This window comes from Anabas testudineus, chromosome 1 (genome assembly GCF_900324465.2).
Source record: "Anabas testudineus chromosome 1, fAnaTes1.2, whole genome shotgun sequence".
NCBI classification, from domain to species: domain Eukaryota; kingdom Metazoa; phylum Chordata; class Actinopteri; order Anabantiformes; family Anabantidae; genus Anabas; species Anabas testudineus.
Genome location: NC_046610.1, coordinates 3,942,966 through 3,967,236, shown reverse-complemented (window position 1 = coordinate 3,967,236; position 24,271 = coordinate 3,942,966). Strand labels below are relative to the sequence as shown.

At 38.3% G+C, this 24,271-nt stretch overlaps 1 protein-coding gene across 1 annotated transcript in view; it reads left to right on the top strand.

The window, feature by feature from the left end:
• The window catches only part of LOC113162053 (voltage-dependent T-type calcium channel subunit alpha-1I-like), a 108,969-nt gene that overhangs the window by 76,575 nt on the left and 8,123 nt on the right, over nt 1-24,271 (top strand). The window contains exons 21-32 of the mRNA XM_026360019.1: nt 3,560-3,738; nt 4,723-4,849; nt 5,831-5,956; nt 6,530-6,619; nt 8,144-8,336; nt 9,163-9,314; nt 11,425-11,534; nt 14,838-14,971; nt 16,774-16,844; nt 19,818-19,896; nt 20,458-20,579; nt 21,496-21,948. Of these exons, the coding sequence (XP_026215804.1) occupies nt 3,560-3,738; nt 4,723-4,849; nt 5,831-5,956; nt 6,530-6,619; nt 8,144-8,336; nt 9,163-9,314; nt 11,425-11,534; nt 14,838-14,971; nt 16,774-16,844; nt 19,818-19,896; nt 20,458-20,579; nt 21,496-21,948 (1,836 nt within the window). The remainder of the gene's footprint in view (nt 1-3,559; nt 3,739-4,722; nt 4,850-5,830; nt 5,957-6,529; nt 6,620-8,143; nt 8,337-9,162; nt 9,315-11,424; nt 11,535-14,837; nt 14,972-16,773; nt 16,845-19,817; nt 19,897-20,457; nt 20,580-21,495; nt 21,949-24,271) is intronic.

The window sequence follows — 24,271 nt, the reverse complement described above, 5'->3', positions numbered from 1 at the left end:
AAGGCATAGCCAGACTTAAGACTCTCCGTGTGTCTATATTCCGCATATGAGCACAATGAAGGCCATTTTCTAAAGAGCATTCTAAAAGCTTCACAGCAAGTGTTAGCTGGTCAGAACTCCTTCATTACTTGTATTTGTTAGCATTAGTCTAATGCTAGAAGCAACCAGTTGTTACAGTTTAAAGGATAGATTGAGTAGGTCAAACCAGGCTATATATATTTTTTAACTTGGTGTCCAGTAAGATGCTAGATTTCCAAACAGTTTTTGTGCTGCAAATGTCTTTGATTGCAATGGGCAGCTGATGTGTGCTACAATAGGAAGAGTGATGCTAAAAGAATGTGAGCAATACAACAATCAGCACATTTCCTCTGATGAAAGTTGAAATTATAATAATTAGCGCTTTCCTTCGACCCCTCACATTCATCAGGTAAATGAATGTGCAACATGTAAAACTGCTTTTTAATGAGCAAGTTGATGAATTAATAATAATAATTAATAATACTAAGTCAAGAATAAATGCTAATTATTACTGTTTGTCGTTAATAAGGTGTGACACCAACACACGTAGCCTAAGCAGCTTAAATCACAAATACAATATATGTCGTTTGTTCCCAGTCGCTTCTATGACCTACGACCTCACATCAATTTATATGTAATATAACAATATGGCTACTTAATATTGAAGTTTAATGGGCACCATTAATGGGTTTCTGGGCACCAAAAGCCCATACAGTAAGCAGCAGTGTGAACACATTATGCATCAGATTGCAAAAATAACACTGACGTGACAAGTTGAATCATTGCCATATTTTCTGCTGTGTGATATTGCGAGTGGAGTTTAAATGTAATTTAAATTTAAATTTAGGGTGACACACTGGCCCTGTCAGCCAAAAGACAGCTGAAGAAGAGCAGCCTTTGATAATAACATTGGCATTGAGCTGCTATAGATTTCCTATGCATCATGTTTTATCACAGCGGTATTTGATTTGCTTAATGCAGGGCTCACTGTATTCCAATAGACCCTAAAGGGTCTGCATATAGCCAGCTGCTATTATTACCAAGCAGACATATTAGAACTGTCTTCCCGTCCTGTCAAAACATTATATGGTAGAATATGGCAGCGACTCGATCCTGTACAGATCTCACCAGCAAGGACAGATTACACTTTTTTTATTACAATAAGAGTTCTGAACAATGTTGGTTGTCAAAACAAGGTGGAGTGATTTTGTGTTTGTGTTACTTACACGAGTGTTTCTGTTACATACATCCTCTATTTATTTATTTTTCTCTCCCTTTATCTGGCTGCCTTTCTCTCTTTTCCACCTTGTCTTTATTTTTCTTTATTTATGTATTTTTCACTTAGCCATTCCCAGCTTGTACATTATTTCTGCAGCTTGTACATTATTTCTGCAGCTTGTACATTATTTCTGCAGAACGACTTGACATCAGTTGGCGTGGCGATGTCTGCTTCCACCACTGCCGCTGTCGTCACTACCTTTGAGTTACTGGGGTGACAGTCATGGTGTTTGTTCTGTAGTGGCATCTGTTGTCAGTGGCTTCCAGCACATGAAAGTACAGCAGCATTTTGTGCCTCACAGGCCACAGTAAAGTTAGACTAAAGTCCAGTAAGAATGTGTTCCAAAGACAGATTCACTGCATTAAGAAGGCTGATGCCACATTTACATTAGTTCAGAGTTGCAATAATTTCTCACCATGATCTTGTATTGATAATGGGTTTAGAACATTGCATGAAGCCTTTTCAAGCACATCCCAAAGATTCACATAGGGGTTAAGTGCTGAACTGCGTTGTGGCCAATCCATGTGCGACAATCATGTCTCATGCTTCCTGAATCACTCTATTACAAGCATGATGAATCCTGTCATTGTTATCTTGGAATATGCTTGTGCAATCAGGAAAAAAAATCCATTGACTAGTCAGCTGAAACATATTAATCACTGCAGTAATTTTTTCCAGGCAAGGCTATTTGCTTAGTGAAATACAGGCCGTGGCTATAATTCATTTACACTGATCTGATACTGAAAATCTAGTATCAAAGGAATTGCTGCACGATTCTTGGAAGGTGCCTATTTAAATGTGTTACTTGCTTCTTCGTGCAGGACAACAGCTTGAATGCACCACAGTTACTATATAATGGGTTCCAGTTTCCAAGATTAGAAACTTTTCACAACAGATTTTTCACAATGTACAAGCAAGAAAAAACTGAATGTTTTGAGATTGAGAAAGGTTGCTGAGTTTGGAGAAGAAGTTTCATGGCAGATGTATGAGCCACACATCATTTGATGACTTGCTAGGCACTTTTATGGCAATAACAACTTGGTGTGGTTGTCGTGTGAAAACAGAGCATGACAGGCTGTGTAGAAAATGCAGACATTGTAAAACACTGGGATAGGACTATTTTCTATTTTTCTTTAACATGGTGGATAGCTTTTGCTGTTTTTTGCACAATAGAGGATGAAGAAGAGTGTTTCATTCATTCATTTATAACACAACGCATAAGCTGAACCATGTAACACTAATGATAATATAACAATCCTTTATATTCGGTGATTGGAAACCCAGCTCCCTCATCAAACTTCAGCCGTCTTCTCTTTTTGCAGGCAGACAGGTCTACCATGCTCTGTTTTGACAAGACAGCCGCACCAAGTTGTTATTGAAAATGCATGAAAATGCCTGTAAGGTGTCAAATGATGCAGCATGGAAACAGTTGGCATGCACGCTTTCCTCCAACCTCACCAGCTCTTATTGATCTCAGAACTTTCTATTTTTCTCTTTCAGCATATTCTGTCTTTATCCTCCACCCCCTGACTTCCGCCTTTCATTCCTCCCACTGATAGCTGTTTCCTTTCTGATTCAGTTTCCATTAGGGCTTGACTAGTGAGTGAGACCTCCCATCCAGCTATAGCTAGAAGGGGACTGACTATAAATCTGAGACAAATCAGCTCGAGTCACAACAGCCACCACTTCAGTATTTTTCTGTGTGGTTGGACAGCTTGTGAGTCCAGAGTGGAAGTGCCTGATTTAAGAGGATTTAGGGCAGACTGCTGAAGTGGCACAGTGCAAAGTGTGTCTTAACTATAATTCAAACAGTTTCTTTGAAGTATTCTTCTTAAGTTTGCCAGACATTTCCTTCAATTACAACAAAGTCAGCAAAATTCTGTGTCAATAGAAAAGTTGGTTAACTCCACCAACAAATCCACAGGGTTTTGATTCTGCTGTGGAGTCATTATCCAAAGACCATGAAGCATGATTCAAATGTGAATGTGTTAGCGGAGAGTGTAACACTGAAGATTTCCTGCTGCTGTCTGATTTGTACTAGACTTGTGTTCCATCTAATCTCCGTCCCGTTCCTGCCTCTCTGCATATCCTTTATGTCTGTTCTTTCTCTCTTCTTTGTGCACATGTGGGATTTAGGAGCTTGTTGCTTGTCTGTCTTCTCCTTTTCTTTCTCTTTCATCTCTCTGGAAAATGTACTTAGTTTTAACATCCCTGTCCGTCAATGACACTTCTCTCCTCCTTCCATATTTTTCATCTCTTCAGGTGGTATCCATGGGTCTATACCTGGGGGAAAGAGCCTATCTGAGAAGCAGCTGGAACATTCTAGACGGTTTCCTTGTCTTCGTCTCTCTTATTGACATTGTGGTGTCCATGGCGGGTGGAGCAAAGATCCTGGGGGTGCTCCGTGTTCTTAGGTTGCTCAGGACACTACGACCCCTCAGGTTGGTCGATCATATGATCACATCAGAGCACGATGATGTTTCTTATAGGGTGCAGATGAAGTTTGGACAAAATTTGGAATTTATTTCTAAAGATGCATTTTCAAAACTATTTTGACTTTAAATGTAGGCCCTGTGTCCTGTTGCTTACATTTTAAACTGTCCATAAATCTGCAAGAGTGCAATCAAAGATAAATATTTATAATTAACCACTAATAAATTATTTACTTACTATTAATAAAACTATTAAGTAAAAAGGGTGTAAAGTGCCCTATGCTCATATACTCATAATTTGTATCTGTATTCCTGTCCCATTAATCATCTCTTGATATTTCACATTTATCCAGTAACCTTTTCGCGAGGCTTCTCTTAGGCTTGGACCCACTGCTTTAAGATTTACATTCACATTTAGTCATTTAGCAGACGCTTTTATTCAAATTGACTTACAAGGTACAAGGCAAAGGCTGGTAAGGAGGTCTTGCCTAAGGACTCCTACTGGAGGTATGCCACAACTGGGCTTTGAAACCCCAGTCCCCCGCATGGAGGGCTGCGACCTTACCACTACTCTTTCCAGCCGAAGATATATTTTTAATACTTCAGAGTCTAACGTTACCCTACAGAATATTAAGAAAGTGGCTGAGATGAAAGTATCTCATGAGAGCTGATGCAGGGAACTCAAATTATATTCAAATAAGGTAATTTAGGTTTGAATGCATTTGGCCTGTGCTGAATGTCTTTACCTTAAATGCACCATGAACCCTTAGTCTGTACTATGTCTAAAAAGACTTACTTTAAACTGGTATGTGTACAGTTGTTTAAACCCAAAACACTGGAGTCAGATAGTCCATATTACTCTACTTTTGTTGTGTTTACTTAAATATGTACTGTATTATCCTTATGGGACACATTTTTAACTTTGGATTCTGTGATATTTCTGTGATATCATGCACAACCCTCTCTTTATCCTCATCATTCTCTTTCCTGCAGAGTGATCAGCAGAGCTCCTGGGCTGAAGCTGGTAGTTGAAACCCTCATCACATCCCTCAAGCCGATCGGCAACATTGTTCTGATCTGCTGCGCTTTTTTCATCATCTTTGGCATTCTTGGTGTTCAGGTAAAGATTTTTAAAATGCATTGAAAGTATACGTGTATTTTTCACTTTACCTTTTTTCATTATCTCTCTTTTTATTAGTTGGGTTATCTCACACGCCTTAACAATTTATGAGCACTCTCTGCAGAGGCTTTAATTGGACCTGAGCTGTTCAAACAATTGCAAATATATGACCTAACATAGTGGCTCCCATGCTCACAGTGGCCCTATTAATTTTTTACTCCACATTAGCATAAAAGTGGGTCGAAATATGCTTTCTGGGCCACAACTATTATGTTAACATCTATCTAGAGCAAACACTAAAACCAAGAAATGGAAGATTAAATATGATGAGTCGAGCCCTGTTTGCACCTACAATTAAATCAATTTCTCAGCTGAGGCTGGCTAAGGAGGCTAATTACAGCAAAATCCAACAGAAAGAGGTACAAAATGACACATCACCATGTAGAAATCCAGCAGGTCTATTGTAATTTTCTTGCCAAAATACAGCTCACGTTGAATTAGGAAGATTTAAAAACACTCCCGCTACGCTTGGTTATATAATTAAATAATGTATTAACAATGACACAGACTGTATATTTTAGAATTAACTAGCACAGGTCTTAAGATTCTCAAGACCAAGAATATAAACAACAATAAATATACAGTAGTAGTCAATACCACTCTGTTCTCACTCACTCCACTGATGTTATTACTTCTTATGTATCCATCTTTATGCATTATTTTACTCTTTGATGCAGTCAACATGTTTGAGAATTAAAAAACATCTTTTCTCAGAAAGAAATCCAGACTATTGGTATCAAATGCTCATGGAGTCTTCGGTTAGGCCTTATCTACACCGTTACAGATGCTAATTAGGATATTACTTCAAAAACTGTGAGAAAGAAGTGGCTACATGCTAGTGCTGTCATGGCTTCATCAGAATGCATCTTTATGTGTGTGTCTGTCTCCTGTTTTCATCTCTGTGTGTACTTTCCTTCCAAGCTCTTCAAAGGCAAGTTCTACTACTGTGTGGGTTTGGATGTGAAGAACATTACCAACAAATCCGACTGCCTGGCTGCCAAGTATCGATGGGTTCATCACAAATACAACTTTGATAACCTTGGACAGGTACGAGAGAGAGAAAAAGTATATCCCTGACGTCTTGTCTGGATTTAGCTTATAAATTCTGAATGTATACACAGATAAAGTTCCACATATTCACTTGAAATGATTATAATGTGATTTAATGATTACCACGCTCTAAAAGATGGATGTTCTCCTACTGTGCAGTGCAAGGGAATAAAGTATTCATTATCATTATTATTATTATTATTATTAAATAGGAGTAGACATAGACATATGATGAATAATAAAGAAAACATAGGCTGAAGGTTAGCACTTTGATAAGAACTGCATTGCTGGCACGGCCAAACCTCAGCAAACAAACAGACATAACCACAAAACTGTTCAGTAGCTTTGTGCATTAAAATAAAATTAATCTAGTGTATTGTTACTTTTTTTGTTTGTTTGTTTTCTCTTTGGTCATATGTGATAACAATTTTAGCAGACTAAAAACAATCTGTAGCATCAGTCAAGGTTAGAACAAAGTGAGTGTTTGTGTTTTGTGTTTATTCTTGTGTGTGTGTGTGTGTGTGTGTGTGTGTGTGTGTGTGTGTGTGTGTGTGTGTGTGTCTCCTCCAGGCTCTGATGTCATTGTTTGTGCTGGCCTCCAAAGACGGCTGGGTCAACATCATGTACCATGGACTGGATGCAGTGGGGATTGACCAGCAGGTAATAACTGCAGACCTGAACACTGGTACAAAGTCCTGTATTGAATATATGCATGCTAAAACACAGAAAACGTAACTACTAACAGTGTGGACCAAATTGCTGTGTTTCCCGTCACATCGACTAGCTCCTTCTAGGGAATCCCATGTGGGAGACATATACAATCCTCTGGTCTGACTCCAGAACCACAAATAGCCATTAAAGACCACAAGTAATGTCTGTGTATTTTGATTTTAACTCACCTGTACTATGGAGCTTTACTGTGGTAATAAAAAAAAATCTTATTCGTCATTGAACCACGTCTTGGTGGATGTGTAAATGCTCTGTAGGTGAAGGTTGGATCAATACTCAACTGACAAACTAAAAACCATGACTTCAGGTTCAATACCTTCTCCACCCTGTACATTCTGAGCCATCATAATCTTAATAATGTAAACCTTTTAGAAACTCTGCTTTAACATTTTATAAGTAAAGGAATGTAGTTTCATCTCTTCAGTTCTTTCTTTTAAAATATTGACACTCAGTCTGTTAATATAACATTTCAATGCACTGTCAAAGAAAAACTACTTCACTTGGACTCACACTTGAGATACAAACTACATAAGGTCCCCGGCTAGTTAAGAGTGGTTCCAGATATTAATTAGACAATATAGGCACCATAACGTATAAAACACTCTTTTAGAAAAGTTCAGACCAAATAATTCCTATATTTACACAGGTGATGTTGAAGTCATTTGACATAGAGTAAATTAGTCTTTTGAATTGGCTACAAAGTGAAAGTGATTCATTTTAGAATTGGTTTTATTGGGAAATCTATTAGAGAGCCTATTAAAGGGAGCACATTATTCTAGATGATTCAGTTCCCCAGCCTTTGGGAGAAACCTCACTGCAGTCCAACATGGCACTGAATGACTAATCCCATTTACACTCCACCCTGCGCTTTCAACACTCAGTGCTCCTCCAAATTGCAAATCAGACTTTCATCTCCGGTTTTATTGCACCTGAGCTTGGTTTTTGTTTTGTAATGACTCCCTCCAATAACTACGTCCTCATCCAATCATCCTGATCTTTTCTTCACATTGTCTCCCTTTCCTGCCTTTCCTTCTGTTCCCCTGTCATCTATTCTGATAGCTGGTACCTCCAGGACTTTTGAATTGAAGTTGCTTGGTAAATTAGCCATTAATATTACATATGTTCCTCAAAAACTGAGGAAACTGCTGATTTGGAATCACTCAAAATTATTTCAGCCCTCTGGATTTATCTACATAGCTATATCTACAGTGGAGCTTTAAACTTTGTGAAGACTTTTCTCTATTTCTGCATAAATGTGATCTAAAGCATGATCAAAAATACACATTGTTTATTTATTTACTCAAGAAAATGGTCATATCTTACACATTGGTGTATGGAAAAAGTATGTGAACCTCTAGGATTGAAATTAGAGTCAGATGTTTTAATGGGATGTGAGTGAGGTGTAAAATATTTCGGTCATAGTTGCTAATTTCTTTTCTCTCCTTCTCATCTTAGCCGGTTACCAACAATAATCCATGGATGCTGCTCTACTTCATCTCATTCCTCCTGATCGTCAGCTTCTTCGTCCTCAATATGTTTGTTGGTGTGGTGGTGGAGAACTTCCACAAGTGCCGACAGCACCAGGAAGTGGAGGAGGCGAGACGTCGCGAGGAGAAACGCCAGCGCCGGATGGAAAAGAAGAGAAGAAGTAAGGGGCAAAGGAATAAGATGCCAGAAGGGACTGAGTGGGAAAAGCAAGAATAATTGCTGGTAAAAATAAATTACTATTAGAGGGAGGAGTAGAGGCTTTGGTGCACAGGAAGAAAAAGGATTTGGAAGAAGATTTGGGTAAGAAGTGTGAAGAAAGGAATGGAAATGTGGAAGAGAAGGAACAAAAGACCAGGTGAAAAATGAAGGATAGATGGAATAAGTCCAGGGAAATAAGGGTAGATGAGAGGAAAGGGCACAGATGAGACACATAACCGTCCTGAGAGGGCAGGAGAGAGGAAAGATGCTAGATGGATGTAAGGCCCTGTGGAAAGTCCTATGTCAGTGGAGGTGGAGGTAATAGTGACTGAGTTGGAGGAGAATACAAAAATGTATACAGGTGATATTACATTTATAAAATTCATTTCTTCTCTTATAACTGTGTTTCCAGTTTCACAATAAAATGCAATCTAGCAAATTAGTTAAAATCTGAAGTTATGAAGTTTATTTTTGACTTTTTCCTGGATGCAGTCCAAATGGCATATGGCCAAGACTTTGATATTTTTTATTACACATCCTCAAAGAGGTGACTTTGAATGAGTCATTATTTCAACTCATTTAAAACTACTTAACCCCTCTCACACATTTATCAAACCGGTTCTCTTTAAATTAGCTCACGGTTTTATTCCCCTCTCTGCCTATTCATTCTTCTCCCCCTTTGGCATAAAGAAATGATTGTTCTTTGCACCTTGCATTTCTTCATGTTTCTTTTTCCTCTTTTGGAAACATTATTCCCTCCTCTCTTGATGGTGTGCTTTAATTTTCAGAAGCCCAGAAGCTGCCCTACTATGCATCCTACGGTCACACCCGCCTCGCCATCCATACGCTGTGTACCAGCCACTATCTGGATTTGGTCATCACTTTCATCATCTGCATCAACGTCATCACGATGTCCCTGGAGCACTACAGCCAGCCACAGGTGACCACACCTTTCACTGGAGAGGGATAGGACAGTCAGGGTGTGGGCGATGGAGACAGAGCTTTCCAGACACAGCAGAACAGCAGACTTGTTTTAGGGCTTCTGAGTAGGTGGTGATGCACCATCTGGATCTAGTTTTTGTTTTCTTGTATGTTGTTTTTTTTAAGTGGGCACTCCCAGAGGCAGACTGCCAGCCTGCTGCTCTGAATCAGCAGCAAAAACAGCCAACATTCACCACGTGCTGGAATACAAACACTCAAGCACAGATTGGGGTATTAGTTATGTAAAATGTTTGTTTTGAGGCAGAAATAAAATCAGTTTGAGTTAAGCACAGAGGACTCTCAGTATAGTTGTAAAACACTTTACTAGGGTTGGAAGGTGATATGGTGAAATAGAAGTGACATAAACTCTCATCACCCACATCTTAGATTAATAGTACGGCACAAATAAATGCTAAGACTTCTGCTAAGAATGGTATTTAACTTTTATTCATGCTCATTTGTTAGAGGTAAATCAGACAGATGTAGGAGTTTTTTTTTTCTCTTCGAGATGGAGTTTCTGTTTCTGTTTCTCAGATATCTGTCCTGCGGCTGTTCTCATGCTCATGTTGGCTAAATGTGACTCATCTTGCCTGGAAGCTCCTAATTCTCCTGTGTGGTGAACTTCATTGATCTTACTAACAATATGCTTATGGCAGGGCTATAAGATGTTAGCAGCTTCTTTGGCTGCATACAGACAACCTACACAGCTCATTATTTTCAGTTTGCTTTACCTTTTTTAACACCAGTGTTTTAACTATTATTATTACTATTATTTATCACAACTATTGAGCTGCCAATGACATCTATACGTCTTTGTAATAGCCTATGAGGCCATCAAATTTGTCTTGGAGAATGCATGTGTCATCCAAAATAAATATTATATTTTATTATTTATTATTTATATTTTAGATTTTTAGATTTTTCAACCACAACATGCTTTAAATATATATGATATGAAGATTGGTGCCACTGAAACATGACAAATTTTAAAGATAGCATCAGCAGCCACTTAGCTTAAGGTGTGCACACTCCCATCAACTTTACAGCTGATTATGAATATGTTGCGGTCTTAGGGTTAGGGTTAGGGTTAGGGTTAGGGTCTCTGCATCAGTCAGTCATTAAGTGTGTGCTGTGTACAGATTCTTGTCTTAGTACCCAGTTGAAACCTGTCGTTCTTATAGACTTATTTTTTACGTGATATTTGGGATATCTGTGATAATTTAAATTGGACTGTTTTATCTTTTAAATGTAAATTATAATGTTTATAAATAATATAATATATAAAAAAAATTTGATTAATCTAATACAAAGGCAGGACAAGTGGGGATGCCCACAGCGCTCGGCCTCTTACCGGAGGGTCATTTTTAGAAACTTTCTGTCTGGTTTGGAGAAGTAATAATCTTTCCTGCAAGTTTCAGGGTCTTTGAGTCACGTAACATCGTAGCAGTGGCAAATTGCAGCCAGTCCCCTTCTTGGCTGTGCATATGATATGCTGCAGTCTGCTAAGGCTATGTGACTTAAGTGGACAATGTGAAACCTCTACATACATGCACTAAACGTATTATGGATCCTGTAGGGATTTGAATTAAAACATGTTTAATATGCAGTGGATTTCAAGTAAATAGACCATTGGTTTTACTTTTACTTATACAGCTGCACTTGCTGTGATAATTAGGTTTATTAAATGCACATAACATTGCAAGCATTTAATTCATGTAGTCTCATTTTATCTGACTTATTAATGCCAGTGTGGTAGAACAAATTGTCTTCTGCTCCTCCCCAGAGTCTGACTTAATTCAGTTGTCTGTCTAAATTAAGCTGTTTTCTATTAAAATGGAATCATTGGCAAGATATTTTTCTCACTTTGACCAAACAGATTTTTTGAAGAACAACTGTTTTCTTTAGTTATTATGTTGTTTTATGCCTCTAATAGAGCTAAGAAAATGTTGCAAATGGTGCATTTACAGTATTTCACTGTGACAATAAATGATTAGACCATGAACTGTGGTTGTGTCTATAAATCCTTAGATTTCTAACCTCTGATCTTGTTTAACCCCGTTCTCCCTCAGTCTTTGGAAACTGCACTGAAATACTGCAACTACTTCTTCACCTCCACCTTTGTGATTGAGGCATCTCTGAAACTGGTGGCCTTTGGTTTTCGACGCTTCTTCAAGGACAGGTACAAAAGGAGACACTCTTAGTCTCTTCACCATCTCCAGGATCCATCCCCTGCACATTTAACATACAATTTGATAGTTATAGTCTTCAAAGGGGTGAGATCTGAAGCTACAACTTTTAATTTGCAGCAGTGCAGAGAAATTCTATTCTAAAGGTTTCCAACTTAGGCTCGCCTTTCTAACCAATCAGAAAAGGCCAATCATTTCTGGTTGACTGTGTTTTGTAGCAGCTTTGTTGCATTCTTACTCATTGACTTTTACTCATTTCATAATGGCTAAAATCTGAACTCGCTACCAGCTTAGTTTGCAAATGTTGCATATTGTAGCTTTAGGTCACTTGATTTATGCTCAATGTTTTAATTGAATTCACTTGATATGAACAATAACAAAAATTCAATCACACTTTATGAACAGATAATGTATTGTAAGAACGGCTAACGTAGGAAAACAAATGAAAGATATTGCCAGTAATTATGTCAACAGGAAGTATAATTCTGGCTGAGTATCTACTCTCCTCCCCACATGCTAGTCCTAAACAAAGTATGATGATGATGATACAGACTTCTATGTTGAATTATCAGATTAAACTCTGTATCTGTATCAGAGTGAATATCTGACTCTCATTGAGGCTGTGCAGGTGCAGAAACTCTTGAATTTTAATAGATTTCAATATCTGTACCCCACATCTTAACAATCTTGCGATGGGTCCTATCTCCGCTGTGTGTACAGGCCTGTGGAGCAGCTGTGATGGGATTGGTGAATACAGTTTGCAATACCCTACTATGTAGATTTTATTATTGCAGCTTCCGATCCGTTTTAGAATAGTGGGTGTGCTGGAGTAAATTGCTGTTGGTTATTTCTGCCACCCCTTCATTGCTCTTTGGCTGTCTCACTATTTCTATCCCTGTCTTGCTCTTTGTCTCTTGAACAAAACATTTTCATTGATATTATTTCTTTTGTCCTTCACTTTAATTTATGTCTTCCTCTTTCCATTGCTTTGTCTTTACTTGTCCTCCCACTCTTGTATGCTTTTAGGAAAGCCCTGGCTTTATTAGGAAACCCCATGTTGACATTTTGAGTGTGTTTACACCCAGTGAGCCTAGTGCGGGCCAGTCCTACTCTTCTGGAAGTCAAATATTAACTAGGGTGAGACACGTTAACTGGAAAAACATAGCCTAGACAGCAATTTATTAGTAAATTGTATTTGATTATTTAAATATAACATTATTGTCCATACTACTCTAAAAAACTAAAAAAATATAACTGTATACTCTTGTTGAGGCCATATAATGATTAATTTATGCTTGATATTTTATTTTGGGACTCCATGGTTACAATACAATACATACATAATTATATATATATAACATTATAATCTTTATGCAACAGCTTCTCTATCTTTCCTCCCATCCCACTCTATTCTGATTGGCCAGATTGTGGAAAGTTTCCAGGAGGCTGACCTAACCTCAAAATAGGGGTTGTTAACACCAGCTTTATTCAGTATCTGTCACTCAGTAACTGTGTCAGTAAACTGTAAAGAAAAATGTCCGCGTCTGCGCCTACTCCCTAAAACCGGCATGCAAACAGCTATGTGTATTACCATTCCTGTGCAACGCAGAACAAATCGATAAAACACAACTGTCCCTCATGGTAAAGGCTGTGCTTTGCATATTAACCTGCTGAAAACAGCGTATGGGTGAATAAGATGGAAATTATATAGCACTTTGAAAAGTGTAACTGTATATATTACAGTCAATTTCCCAATTTACCAAGATGACTATGTTTGCTGCAGCCTGCTCTGCCAGATTTCCTAATGTCAAGTAGCTGTAGGTCGTTGCTGCCATGTGTGACTCAGCTAAATGAATAGTAAGAATTTATTTTGATGGTTGATTGTTGTTGCCTTCTTCGTTTTCAATTGTTTTTGCATATTTAAAGTAGCTGTACGCATTAAATGTGGTACAACAATGTAAACAAGTATAAAAAAATGAAAAATTAATCATTTTAAGTGAATATCACGTGTGAACATTTATATTGCGCAGTACTGTACGTTAGAAATAACAAAATACTGGTTCAAACATAATATACTGTATAATATACTGTAGGTATTAGGTATGGGTAACCAAAGTAAATGGCCCCATCTCAGAAATGAAAGAAATTAATATTTTCTGAGGTATTCAACAGCAAATTTCTTTATATTTATATTAAGACAAAGTTTAAGTTAAAAAATATGAAAGAAAAATATTGTTTCAGTCCTGAGATGAACAGCTAGCTCACACTTTGACAACCTTTTCAGTGTGTAATACATTATTAACATTACAGTGTTTTTTTGTCCCCCATCTTTGAACAAGACAAGTATTTGCAAATGAAGTCCTAAAGATTTTGATATTTGGAATTTATTTACCACTTTAGACTCTTAAATAAATGTCAGATAAAGTAACAGTGGTTTGTACAGTATACAGTATCTAATAATATAATAAGTTCAACACACCTCTGACACAAATCTATTCATTTACAAATATTAAAGTGTCTGATGTTGATCATTGAAATGATTTAACCTTTATATAACCAGGATTTTAAAAATGCCATTGAGACCAATTGAGATCTATTTTGCCAGAGGGTTCTGGCCAAAACGTGAAATGCTGTGACCAATGCTGAATGTGAATCATGTGATCCAATTAACTTAACTGCAGCTGTACACATTGACATCTGCCAAGCTGAACATTTTGTATCCCTGATGGCATCATTTGGCATGCCTAGTGAGTCCACCTCTTGACCTTTAAACACCCATATTAGTTGAGCTTGAATTTTAAATAGCAACAGTGGAGTAGAGATCTGAGATTTGGCATTCTCAGAAGGTCTGGGGATGGCATAGCATTCACATTCAGCATTAGTTGCATCATCTAGCATCATACTGCTGGTTGTTCAGCACTGAAAAGGCAACTGACAGGATAATAAAATAATGTAAGTAATGTTTCTGAACCTGCACGGTTTTTATAGTATTCAAAGAGTTCGGCTGGTATTAACAGAAATATTCATTCTTCTGCCAAATCAGTTGTGGGAAAATCATGCAGATTATGCATAAAGTTGATGGAGAATATTAATATTCATCAGAGCATTAACATAACAAAGACCCTGATGTGTGTAACCATGAAGTACTGAGCCACATGAGCTAAAACTTAATATTCATCCTTGTTTTCTTGGCTTGGCGTTTCTCTTTTGCGGTGACACTTTACAGATTATGGCAGATTGAAGAGTCATTCGTCCTTCGTGTGTGTGTGTGTGTGTGTGTGTGTGTGTGTGTGTAGGTGGAACCAGTTGGACCTGGCCATTGTGCTGCTGTCAGTAATGGGCATCACCCTGGAGGAGATTGAAATCAACGCTTCGCTCCCCATCAACCCCACCATTATCCGAATCATGAGGGTGCTCAGGATAGCACGAGGTACACGCACACACAGTTCAGCACATACACACAGACAGTTTGGAATCCTATGTCTTATATTATTTGTTTTTGTTCTTTTTTATAATGGACATGAAGCAAAGCCAGATTATATGTATGCAAATTCTTGACTAACAAGTAATGTTTCCAGAACTATATTTGAAATTGGTTTGCATCTAAAACATATTTTTATATCTCAGTGCTTCATCACTGTGTTTTGTTTTATTACTCTACTTTTGAAGCACTAATTTACATATGTTAAATGCAGATATTCTATTTTGCTTCTATCTGAGTGACATGACTGTTGTTGGAATTAATGCTGTGAAAATGTAATTTCATAACTTGTGAGCTATTATAATGCAATTCTTATCACCCTAAATGTTTTAACCAGTCTCTGATTGAGACGCAGTCATTTTCTGAATACCATAGTAAGATTTAAAATAGGTGTGAAGTGTCAAAAGACATGGTAAAAAAGGCTAGCCCACATATCGTAGCTTATATTCCATTTCTATATTTCACTCCCATATAATTATGACTCTCATCTGGAACCTTTGTTATTATTCTGAGGAAATCATAAGACTGGGTCTCCGGGCTGCGCCAATTCCTCTTAACTTCACTCTTAGGAGGATAAAGGCTAATTACATCAATCTCACTTTAATCCTCAACCCTCGTACCATCGCCCTCTGACTCTCATAAAACTGCCCAGAGACCATGAGTGGACCCATTGGTAATATGCTAATTAAACAGCAGCTGACGGTAATTAACAAGCAAGATCACAAGTATGAGGGTTACTGATGATTTTTAGTCTTTATTCTTATAACATTTTTAATAGTGGCAAGTTTAAGAAAAAAATAATAACTTCCTCTTTAATATTTGCTGAACATAAATATGAAACGTGCTATTTGGGAGTTGAATACACTTGTGGAATTGTTTTTTTTTTTTTGATAAACCACGTGTTTTTATTTATATTTATCTTGCTCCTTTTTGTTCTGCTTGTTTTTCATATAGTAAAGAATGCTTTTGTAATAATACATTTATTTTTTCTAATACATCCATATTAGCTAAATATAATGCACTGTGGAGTTACATGTTATGTTGCATTAACAGCTTTATAACGTTTAGTTTTAAAGTAGTCTGGTGGAGAATGAATCAAACCCAGCTTGCAGCTCGAGTTTTAGTGTTGAAAAGCATCATAATTGCACTTAAATAGGTGCAAATGTAGGTTTGTTGGTTTTGGAAATTTCAGTAATGGTTACGTACACTGTCCTATCATTTAGTGTTGCTCTAAACGTGGACTTCTGTCACTATTCACTACATTCCCGCTCATACACACACACCCAGCCCCACCAACTAGCATCCTGAGAGCAGTCCATCTCCCAGGAGGTTTTACTGTCAGAGTTACTGAGTGATGCTTCGTGTTGCCCGTCAAACTACGGCTGTGTATTATTTTTTTTCTTCTCTCTGCGACCAGTCACATCATCAGCTACATTCATCCAGAAAGTGTACTACTGGGAACTGTGTAGTGTCTCTAATGGAGAGTCGGGAAACCTATTCCATTTATTGATCTTTTGGTATCTTCCAGCTTCTCTTTGTTTGACGACCCCTTATCTATCTCGATCATTCCCCTCTGTCTGCCTGGTGTCTTGCTGTTCTTTGCTTCACACAACTGTATATCATACTTAAATATATATAATATATCACACTTCACCCAGAGTAGCACTCACACACACACACACACACACACACACACACTTAGATTTAAAGTTTGTGCAGATGCTATAGTTCAAGCTTTGATGTCTTTTCAGTGTTGAAGTTGCTGAAAATGGCAACAGGGATGAGGGCTCTACTAGACACAGTGGTCCAGGCTCTTCCTCAGGTATGTGCCAACACACACACACACACTTTCTGTGAGCTTATCATAAGCACCCACAGGAGTTAATTAGCATTTGTGGAAGGATAAATGACGACATGGACAGAAGCTCCTTGAGAATTATGACTTTCAGTAAGTTGGGTTATAGCATCCCTTGTTATTATTCCAACCCTCTCCTAACTTTCTACTGCCCCTCTCATTCATTTGGTAAAAATAAAGACCTTCATGATTAGTTTTAAATGATTTTTTTTTTCATTTCCTTACTGTTAACAGCTCCAAAGTAGACAGAACTTTTTTTGTTCTTCAACCTTTGCTCAGATTCATATTGTATGTATCAGAGTTAATGCCATGGACCTTTAAGAGCAGAAACTGCAGTCAGTGATAAAGACAGATGAGACTGTAGGCCAAACTGTGCCAACAACTACAAAGATTTGTTTTGTTTTGTTTTTTCCTGGGGAGTTTTTCCTTTATCTGGTTTGAGGCTCCAGGTCTGGAGGGTGTCCTTGTTGTACAGGAATTGGCACAAGCCAATTTATTCTCTCTGAGTCTCTCAAAATATAGTATACTTCTAATCTTTTTCATCTTACAAGTTTAAACTATTTTCTGAAACAGTTACTGCGTTTTTAGCAACTACTAGTAAAATAAGCAGTGTTTCATTAAATTTGGTGCTCTAATGAGATATGATGACAATTCTCTGTACATAGCATCACCTGAAAATAAACTGTCCCTGTGTTTAACATAATGAAGGAACATGTCGGCCAGTGCAGCTGTGTATATTAATGATGTCTTTTGAACTGTTTGGACCTGTGTTTTACAGAGGAATACACTATCAGGCTTCAGATAAACAGACAATACTTGTTAGTAGGATAAATTAATTTATCATAAAAAATATAAATATATAATAAATCCTAACTTTTCTTTATAAAAAATTAAATTAAAATAAAGTGGCAGTTTAGATTGGGTTATGAGGTGTACCTACTGCTTAACAAACAACAGTTTATCTGCCCATCTGGCATTTCTGTGGAGCATCTCTGCTGGTTTCCTGGCAACCTCACTGTGAAAAAAAGACCCTGGGAAGTCACAGCAGTGCAGTGCAGATTTCAAATTACAAAAAAAGTCATGCTAACGTTTGAGCTGTTTTCTCCCAATAAAGTGTTTTAGACAGATAAAGAGGGTGGGAATTTTTACACAATGCTGTGTGCAGACATTATGAAAACAAGAGCAACAAACTAAAGCATTAGATGACAAAGTCACAGGACCAAAATGTACAAGAATATACTTCCTTCCTTTGTGAGCACTAACATAAAATGACGCGCCATCATTCATCTTATGCATCTTCTCTGAAGTGTAATACATCTTTGGTTTCATATAAAAATGGTAACTGTAGTTCTGCTTCTGTTTGGCTGCTCTAACATTATGAGGCTCTAAATCGTTACTTGTTTTTCATAATGCTAGGCAGCCAGAGAAAAATCCACTAATGGACCTGAGCTGGCTGCTCTCTTCAAAACAGCTTTTTATTAAAGACATTTGTAATGGAGTGAGTCGATGTGCAGCTAGATTTCTTCTTTCTTTTCGGTTCTGTTGTTTTATCAATGTTGAGCCCTTTGGGAGAAGTTTTGTTTCGCTGATGTTTGGATATAAAATCTGTACACGAACAGGCACACAGATGTACGTGTTAAAACAAACACAAGCTCACACGCTGAGGGAAAATTACAGTCACAGAAATCTCCCTCAGTCTCGCCTCAAATAAATGGTCTCTTTCCAACCACTTTAACTTGTTTTCTTTCCAGTGCCTGCTCTCATTTGGACAGATTCCACTGGTTTGTTGGACTTATTTTTGATGTTGAAACATGGTAGTGGTAGTGCTGTGAACGTGGAAATAGAAAGCACAAGTATGAATAAATATTAGCAAATGATTGTTTATCCAGTTAAAAACCTTTTCAAATGAGCACTGGACTCGACTTTTCCAAAGTAGTGTGTCCCATGAATGAGTAAAGGGTTTTATGGGAAGTAAGGTTTATGCACCAGTCATCCACAACACTACCTGATGGTTTTATTGTTGCCCTTTCTGGCCAGGTTGCTGCATGTAGGGCTGTGTAGCAGCAGACGTGTTGGAGTGCTCAAGCTGACCACTGTCCACTGGTGTTAACGTTGGGGCTGATTACTGTTTCTGTTACTGTTTCTTATAAGCATCAGGTGATTCTGTTCTGACACCACAGTATCCTCATCACTCTGGTGGGTTTTCACCCACTGCTTGATGAATCTGAAGACATCAGACTGACTTAACTTACATACTGAGAACTGCTTCAGGGCTTTTAATATTCACCAGGAAACATTAACATGCACCGCAGAGGATAAAAAGAAAGCTATCCTCAGGCTTTGCCTAACCTCACCCTCATGTCTTCCTCTCCTCCAGTAAAAAACACTGAACATCTTATTCTTTTCCTAATTCACTCTCTGTTTATTTGCCTATCTAATGGAATTCTACAGTCACATATCCAAAAGCACACCTTGCCTTACTTGTGGCTACAGGTGTTTTCCTTAGTGCCTTCTATTGCATGTGTGGGGTCTTTATGGATGGATTCACACCTGTTGAGTCAACAAGTCAACAAATTTCTCCCATCATGTAGAGTGATTATCCTTGATTTGAGGCAGCGAGGCGTTCAGTAGTTATGGTAGCTTTAACTACATATGATAACCTCCAGAATTGTTTGCAACAGTTTCTAAAAACATTTGCATGATCCCGAACTTGCATGTTTAGATTTATGACCTTTAGACAAATAGATGTTGTCCATCCAGCTGGGTGGGGAGCGCAGTAAGATATTTTCCCAGAAGATCAGACACACCATAAATTGTTTAACAGATTCTCTGGTTGGAGTTTGTATTCGTTAACATGTTGAAATGTTAATGAAATGAATATAAACCTGTAAAATATTCATATGAGTTGCCTCTTTTATTCTGTCGATTTTTGTGTGACAGGTGGGGAATCTTGGCCTTCTCTTTATGTTACTGTTTTTCATCTACGCCGCTCTGGGCGTAGAGCTGTTTGGAGAGCTGGGTAAGTTTATTCTGTTACCAACTTGTCGCTAGTCAAGAGATTAACATAATTTTAATAGCTGTAGCATTCAGGACTGCTATTTTGTTGTGTTAAGTAGTTGTTTTTGACTGTTTCAAAAAAGCAAATTTGAGTGAAAAGCATGTCCCACCACCCCAAAATAAAAAGTTAAACATGTGTTGTATTCCCAGGTATTTTATTTATTATAAAACCAGTAAAGAGGTAAATAAAACAAAAAACACTGCTGTGTTTTCTTAATTTCTTTTTCACACCAAAGCATTATTAACATGACTAATGGCCTAATAAATAATGGCCTTTGTCTATAGGTGTATTTCTAGCATAAAGTTCCTGGTGCTTTTAGTTCCAAGGAAGTCCAGGGAACCTTCAGTTCTAAGCCCAGACACAGAGGTTCTTCAAAAGGTTCCTGGTCTTAGGGAAAGGTTCCTGTGGTGGAAATGGGCCTCATGTGATATATGGCAATTCTGTATAGTTTGGAATAACCAAGGTTGCCCTCAACAAAACCTCTTTCCTCTCTTTTTCTTTCTTCATCCTGTCACCTCTCAGTATGTAATGCTGACTACCCCTGTGAAGGAATGAGTCGACATGCCACCTTTGAAAACTTTGGAATGGCTTTCCTGACACTCTTCCAAGTTTCTACTGGTGACAACTGGAATGGCATCATGAAGGTTACTTATTTTATAATCACTCTACGTCTTGACATGTGTCACTTGGACTGGGCTCCTAATCAGCCAGGCTGATCGTTTTTCACTTTTCTCACTGTCACCTCATCTCTTACAATTGGGACAGCATGAATTGTCTTACATAAGGGTCAGCTAAGAAGGGCGCAGTCCAACACATTGCAGTAAAAGCTTCCCAAACCTATTTTATGCCACTCTCAGCACAGAGAGAAGCTAAGAAGCAAAACTGCAATTGAAGGCCTTCAATTGAAATCTCAGGACCTGATGATGTTTATGTAGGGGAAAGGAACAAGTAACAAGTAGTCTGTCAGCATGAAATGATGTCAAAAAACTGAATGTGCACTCAACAGATGTATGAAGATTGAAATTTAGACTCAGAAAATCTTTTTGATCTCCCACTTTCCTCTCAAGTATCGCTGCAATCAACTTTCCAATCGCACCCTAATAACCAAGCTCTTAAAATGTGATCACAACCCATATCTGACAGATACCTAATCAGTGCTGATTAGACTCTTAAAAAGAGTGACTAGCTGTGGATGAAGCCAAATAAGAACTTTTCCTTCCAGAACATTTTGAGCTTTCAACAAGCTGGACTGTGAAAATGTGACAATATGCTCTGTACAGACATGACAAAGGGGTACACTCATACTCTGAATGAGTCTCTTTCCATTAACATAAACACTCTTCCCTTAAAAGAATATTCACTTTCTAATATGACACTAATATTTGAAAGATAACTTATAGGCTCAATTAGTGAAAATTATAGTTTGTTTCAATCACATTTCTTTAAATGTCCCCAATTTCTCATCTGTCCACTCTTACTGTGTTTCTGTATTGCCACAATTTTATTTGACCTTGCCTTCTTCTAAGACCTAAACTCTCCCATTACCTCATCACCCACTAGGATACCTTGAGAGAGTGCCCACCGGGCCGGCCAGGGAGCGACTACGGCTGCCACGCTGGACTGCAGTTCATCTCCCCAATGTATTTTGTGTCCTTCGTGCTCACAGCTCAGTTTGTTCTCATAAATGTGGTGGTGGCTGTGCTCATGAAGCATCTGGATGATTCCAATAAAGAGGCGCAGGAGGATGCTGAGATGGATGCCGAGATCGAGCTGGAGCTGGCTCAGGGAGGCCTCTGCTGCATGATGGGGGGCATCGGTGCCATAGCTGGGACCACGGGTGTTGCTGTGAGTGGGGCAGGCGTGGGTGGTGCTGGAGCTTCAGGTGCAATTACAGTGGGGACGATTGGGGGCCCAAGTGGTGGGGTGATGGCACCTCTGCGAGATGGAGGAGGAGGCGGTGCCGCTCATGAGGGACATACACGCCATCGATGTCAGCTCTACTCTCCTGCTCAGGTAAGAGGACTTTCAGACTGTCAAGAGAGTAATTACTTCTGATACAACCCTACTTCTACTTTAATAATGCTGATAAGAGTTAGAAAATGTTGGGTTGTGTGTCAACATACAAAAATGTTTTATGTAAATGCCTTTAGTTTCATACTCATATATGTCACAGTGAGACAAAGTAAAACAGAACAAGGTTAATTGTCATGTTTTTATATCTAAAGTTATATTTCCATTGGAGACATATTATTTTCAGTCAAAGAGGAGGCAGTTATATTGACAGATGAAAAAACAAAAAAATGAGAACTGGTTATATATGTTAGGTACATGTCTTGCATATATCTAATATGGTCACATCTCACATCATGGCCAGTTCTCAGCAGTTAACTGTTTGGGATTTTAATGGCACCTGGCTCCTAACAGCATACTCCCTGCAGCTCCCTGCAGCTTTACATCCAAGCCGTTTGTGAGTTACAGTGAAGTGCCACTTTAGGCAGAATCACAGCCAGAGAGGTATTTCGTTTTGTCCATTAAGAGTTTGGCTAATGACAACAAATTAGTTTCTCCACCAATGGTGGAATCTAAAAAATGAATAAGAAAATGTGTAGCATTATTATTGATATTGATGGTTCACTAACATCACTAGGTTTCATCTGCTTTCATCATTTCCCAAAGCTCAGTGGTGTGAAATCATCCTTGTTACTCTTTGCTAACATTTTTGTCAACGTATTTTTGTGCTCCACAAAGGGAACACATCATGTTGCCTTATATAAAAATAAAGCGTCATTGATCATGCCAATGATGAAGTCCTATAAATGTGCAACTTTTTCTAAAGAGTTCATACTAGAGTATGAGCAAACATCACAAGAAGAATAAATAACAAAAGTTTAAAAGAAGAAGATGAACTTTTTCTTGCATGAGGCCCTGTATGCAGTCTTTGGACCCATTATTTTAATGTTGGAAACATATGATTGGCATTTTTATCTTGGTTATTTCAAGGCTAATTAACTTAACATCTACAACAACTGTTTGTGCTGCACATCCAGCCGGGCTCCGTGGGACTACACAGCATCTGGATTTGTGTATTTATTCATGAAATACTGTTGCCCTACTTGTGCAAATACAACATGTTGATTAATTTTCACACACAGACACACACAAAGACAAAGACACGCACAGAGACGCACAGAAATATTAAATGGCCGCTGTCTGTGCCATTCTAAAAATACCTTGAGTGGGGGCAGTGGCGGTGGTGGCTCTCATTCATCAGCTCCCTGATTGCTGCATCTCAAACAGCAAGTCAGTACAAGCTACATTTATAATCACGCCAGCACTACACCAAAATTATAGCACCTGCAGATGAAAACAGGTATTTTTAGAAGTCCGCTTGCTGAGACAGAAAGAAAGAAACTGGTAAATAAATAAACACTGGAAGAAGTGGAAAACAAGAAACAGCCAGAAATGGGGAATGGAGAAGATAGAACAAGTAAAAAATGAAAGCTGGGAGAAACATACAGAGAGAGAGAGAGAGAGTTAGAGGAGAGCATTAGTTGGCAGTAAATATGCACTCAGTCACTCAGAAAAGGGAGTGAACAACTAAGTGAATGAGCAAGTAGCTGAACTGTGTCACTCACAGACTGAATGGCTGTAGGGACGTGACTAAGACATGTTTGTTAACCTCAATCTGCTAAGGCGGGTGCCAAGTGAACTGTGAGGTTCATTATGTACATATTAAATATATATATATACCACTGGGAAGGCACATTCCACAGGTAGGGTGTGTTCCACAGGGCACCAGTTGGGAATCAGTGCTTTCCTTTCAATGCCACGCAACAGTCAGCAAATCATCGTGATGTGTGCACGTCACCTTAGCCGAACCAACAGAAACACGAGTCACAAAAACAGAACTTGTGTGGTTATAACAGTGCTGTGTGAACCCAGTGAACCCAAGTAATCTTTTACACCGAGTGAATGGGTGAAGAGGAGGGAGGAGAGAACTGAGAGAGGCTGACTGTGGGATGGTTGGAAGACGCTATGAGATTGTGAGTGGGTGGCAGGCTCTGCCACAGTCTCATTGTGCTTATAGCTCATTGTCTGTCAGGCTACTGATATTTTTAACCACAAGAGGAATAAAAAGACAGATGAGAAAGAGGAGGTAATCTTTCCACGTGCCTTTCTATATGCACTGTATCTTATATGTCTATATTTAACAGCCAGCCAAAGCCTTTGTTAGAATATACTGTTTGTTTTCTTTTTCTTTATATTCATATTAAGATTTTTTTCCAGTGAAACAACACATCCAAGCAAGATTGCTGAAATAATGCAACTATAGAAA